The sequence below is a fragment of the Octodon degus genome, unplaced genomic scaffold, assembly GCF_000260255.1.
Source record: "Octodon degus isolate 3935 unplaced genomic scaffold, OctDeg1.0 scaffold00264, whole genome shotgun sequence".
NCBI lineage: Eukaryota > Metazoa > Chordata > Mammalia > Rodentia > Octodontidae > Octodon > Octodon degus.
This window is the reverse complement of record NW_004524840.1, coordinates 2,022,441-2,025,151: the sequence shown is the minus strand read 5'-3', so window position 1 is coordinate 2,025,151 and position 2,711 is coordinate 2,022,441. Positions and strand designations below refer to the sequence as shown.

General features: G+C 38.6%; 1 protein-coding gene across 1 annotated transcript; it reads left to right on the top strand.

The window, feature by feature from the left end:
- Positions 1–1,751: 1,751 nt before the first annotated feature.
- LOC101566274 (keratin-associated protein 13-1-like) lies at positions 1,752–2,309 on the top strand. Its single transcript, XM_004646307.3, has one exon. It carries the CDS (start codon positions 1,797–1,799, stop codon positions 2,307–2,309), a length of 513 nt encoding a protein of 170 aa, XP_004646364.1. The 5' UTR covers positions 1,752–1,796.
- Positions 2,310–2,711: the final 402 nt, after the last annotated feature.

Here is a 2,711-nt window from a genome sequence, read left to right as displayed (position 1 = left end):
GAAGAATTCCACTTGTCAGGGTAATTGTTCAGAGAAGAGTTCTGAACAGTGGAGAATGGAGTAACAGAAAAGAAAAGAAAAAAAGGTTTCCCAGTTTTGCCTCACAAACTCAGTTTTCACATTTAACTCTTAGACATTTGCCTTCCAGATTATTTTAGAAAGTTATATTTGAAACAACAAAAAAACAGCATGGGCAAGGAACTGTGTTTACACTATCATATTGATGGGACACTTAACCTTCTTGCTTTAGCACAAGATAAGGAGAGAGGACCTTTGTCTTAAAAAACATAAAGTAGTCACACAGTGGCTATTTGAATAGGAGTGTACTTGTTTACTCATTTCTCTCCCTTCTAGAAGATTGACATTATATATGTTTTTTAATATTGCACACATTTGACATTTTTAACATTTACTTTATTAGATTTTAATAGAAATAAAATGCAAACATGTTTCCATCATTATGATTGTATATTTCTTTTGGCCTTGAATTTAAATTAAGTTATACTTTATCTCAATATATTTTCAGAGATAATATAGATGCATTTGATAAAGATCTAGGAACATAATAAATGTTTCAAACTTCCCTTCCAACATTATGCATAGTTCTGAGGTAAGGCAAACAACACACAACAAGAAAAACCAATCCACTAAAACTCAAAAGCAAGAAAGTTTTCAACCTTAAACAGGGAGGTAATTAGAGAAAGAAAATAGAAAAATACTCATAGAAATATTCATCTATTCTGCAAAGAAAAAGAGAACATGGAAAGAAGTTACACATTGAGTGTAGTAGAAAAAATTCTGATACTCCTAGGCTTGCAAGTATCAGAGTCATTGAAAACTTCTACCATGAAAGGCTAGATACAGCATAAAGGGGTATAAATACAAATGTCAATGATAAAAGGGAATTCTATCAAAATTACAAAAATATGCAAACTTATCTAAGTTTTGATTATGGAGCCCCTGGGACAAGAATAAGATCTCAACAAAAAACAGTCTGAGGTTCCTCAGCCTTATCATGTTTGATCTTTGAATTGTTTCTTCCATGTCATAGTTTTGGCTGTGGAAGGATAAGTCCAAACTGAATTCTCAGGAAACATTTCAGTTCTGACCTTCAGGTCACCCTTCAGGTCACCCTGAGTCTCTAGAGTTTTCTCTCATAGTTTCTTTTCTTCTTTCTAGCTTTGGTGTCTTGTTGATTGTGAGATTGCAATTACATTGTAAAATTGTAGTAGTTGGTGTAGTGCATTTATGCCACTGCCATAATATATTGCCACAAAGTAATTTTCAGGAACGGGAATGCCTGGTGACAAACTGAATTGATTTGATGAAAGCTCCCATCCAGGTGGAAAATGATCAATTATAATATGAAGATTAATATTATTCTTCAATTTTCAGAAAAAATCCCCACCAACAGAGCCAAATGTGGAGACATAGGAAGCAAAGCAGGAATCATAAGAGCATGAATTACAAAGGCTCCCTTGCCATGATGAAATAGGAAACACTATAAAATAGTCATAGCATTTCTGACATAGCAGGGGTGCACTGGATTTCTCGGTAACAAGAGTTTTATAGAAGCCATAAATATACTATGTAGAAAACTATTCAAATGCAACTGCAATTAGGGAGAGACTGCTGAGTTAAGTATTTGCAAGCAGCAGAGTATGAATATGTCGAGGATGAGCCTGTTGGGTACCACACCTGATTCTGAGGGTATATAAAGGCTCCTTTCCAGAAGGTAACACTAGAACTCACAGCCTTCTCAGTTACACTCAGCTGAACTCACTCCTCCTCTCACCATGTCCTACGGCTGCTCCTCCGGAAACTTCTCCCGCTCCTTTGGGGGCTACCTGCAATACCCAGGCAATTCCTGCAGCTCTTCCTACCCCAGCAACCTGGTCTACACCAGTGATCTCCAGTCTCCCACCAACTGCCAACTGGGCTCCTCCCTCTACAGTGGCTGTCAGGAGTCTGTCTGTGAGCCCACCAGCTGCCAGAGGTCCTGTGCTGTGTCCAGCCCCTGCCAGACATCCTGCTACCGCCCCAGGCTGTCCACGTTCTGCAGTCCCTGCCAGACAACTTACTCTGGATCTCTGGGCTTTGGGTCCAGCAACTACAGTTCTTTGGGCCATGGATCTAGAAGCTGCTACTCACTAGGCTGCAGATCTAATGGCTTCAGATCTCTGAATTATGGAATCCGTAGCTTTCCTATCCTGAATTATGACTCCAACTTCTGTAACCCAATCTCTTTTCCTTCTAGGGGTTTCCATTCCTCTTGTTACAGGCCATTTTGTAGGTCTGCCTTTTACTGAATAATCTCTTGATTCACTAAACCTATTTAGAAATGCAGGTTCTGTGGTAGGATCATCGATGAATTTCATCCATTGAGAAGTATCCAGAAATTCTTGAAAAATCTTCTTTTCCCTTTCTATCCCTCAAATACTAGCTCATACATTGATTCTATGAACTATAAAATTAAATGACTTTCTTCTTCAAAACAGAAAATCAATTAATCTTACTTCAACAAATACTTTAATAAATTCTTGATTCTGCTGTTGAACTATGTTGTTAATGTTGTTATTTCTAGTAATGTACTGGGCCACTGAGAGAGCTCAGCAGATTAAGCACCTGCTTCGGTAAACACAGGGACCAGGTTTCCATCCCTGGTCTCCCTTGCCCCAGGGCAGCAACAGAGTCTGGGAATGATGGTGTGC

Coding starts and splice junctions, on each gene's coding strand:
- LOC101566274 (XM_004646307.3), top strand. CDS start 1,797: ATGTCCTACGGCTGCTCCTCCGGAAACTTCTCCCGCTCCTTTGGGGGC.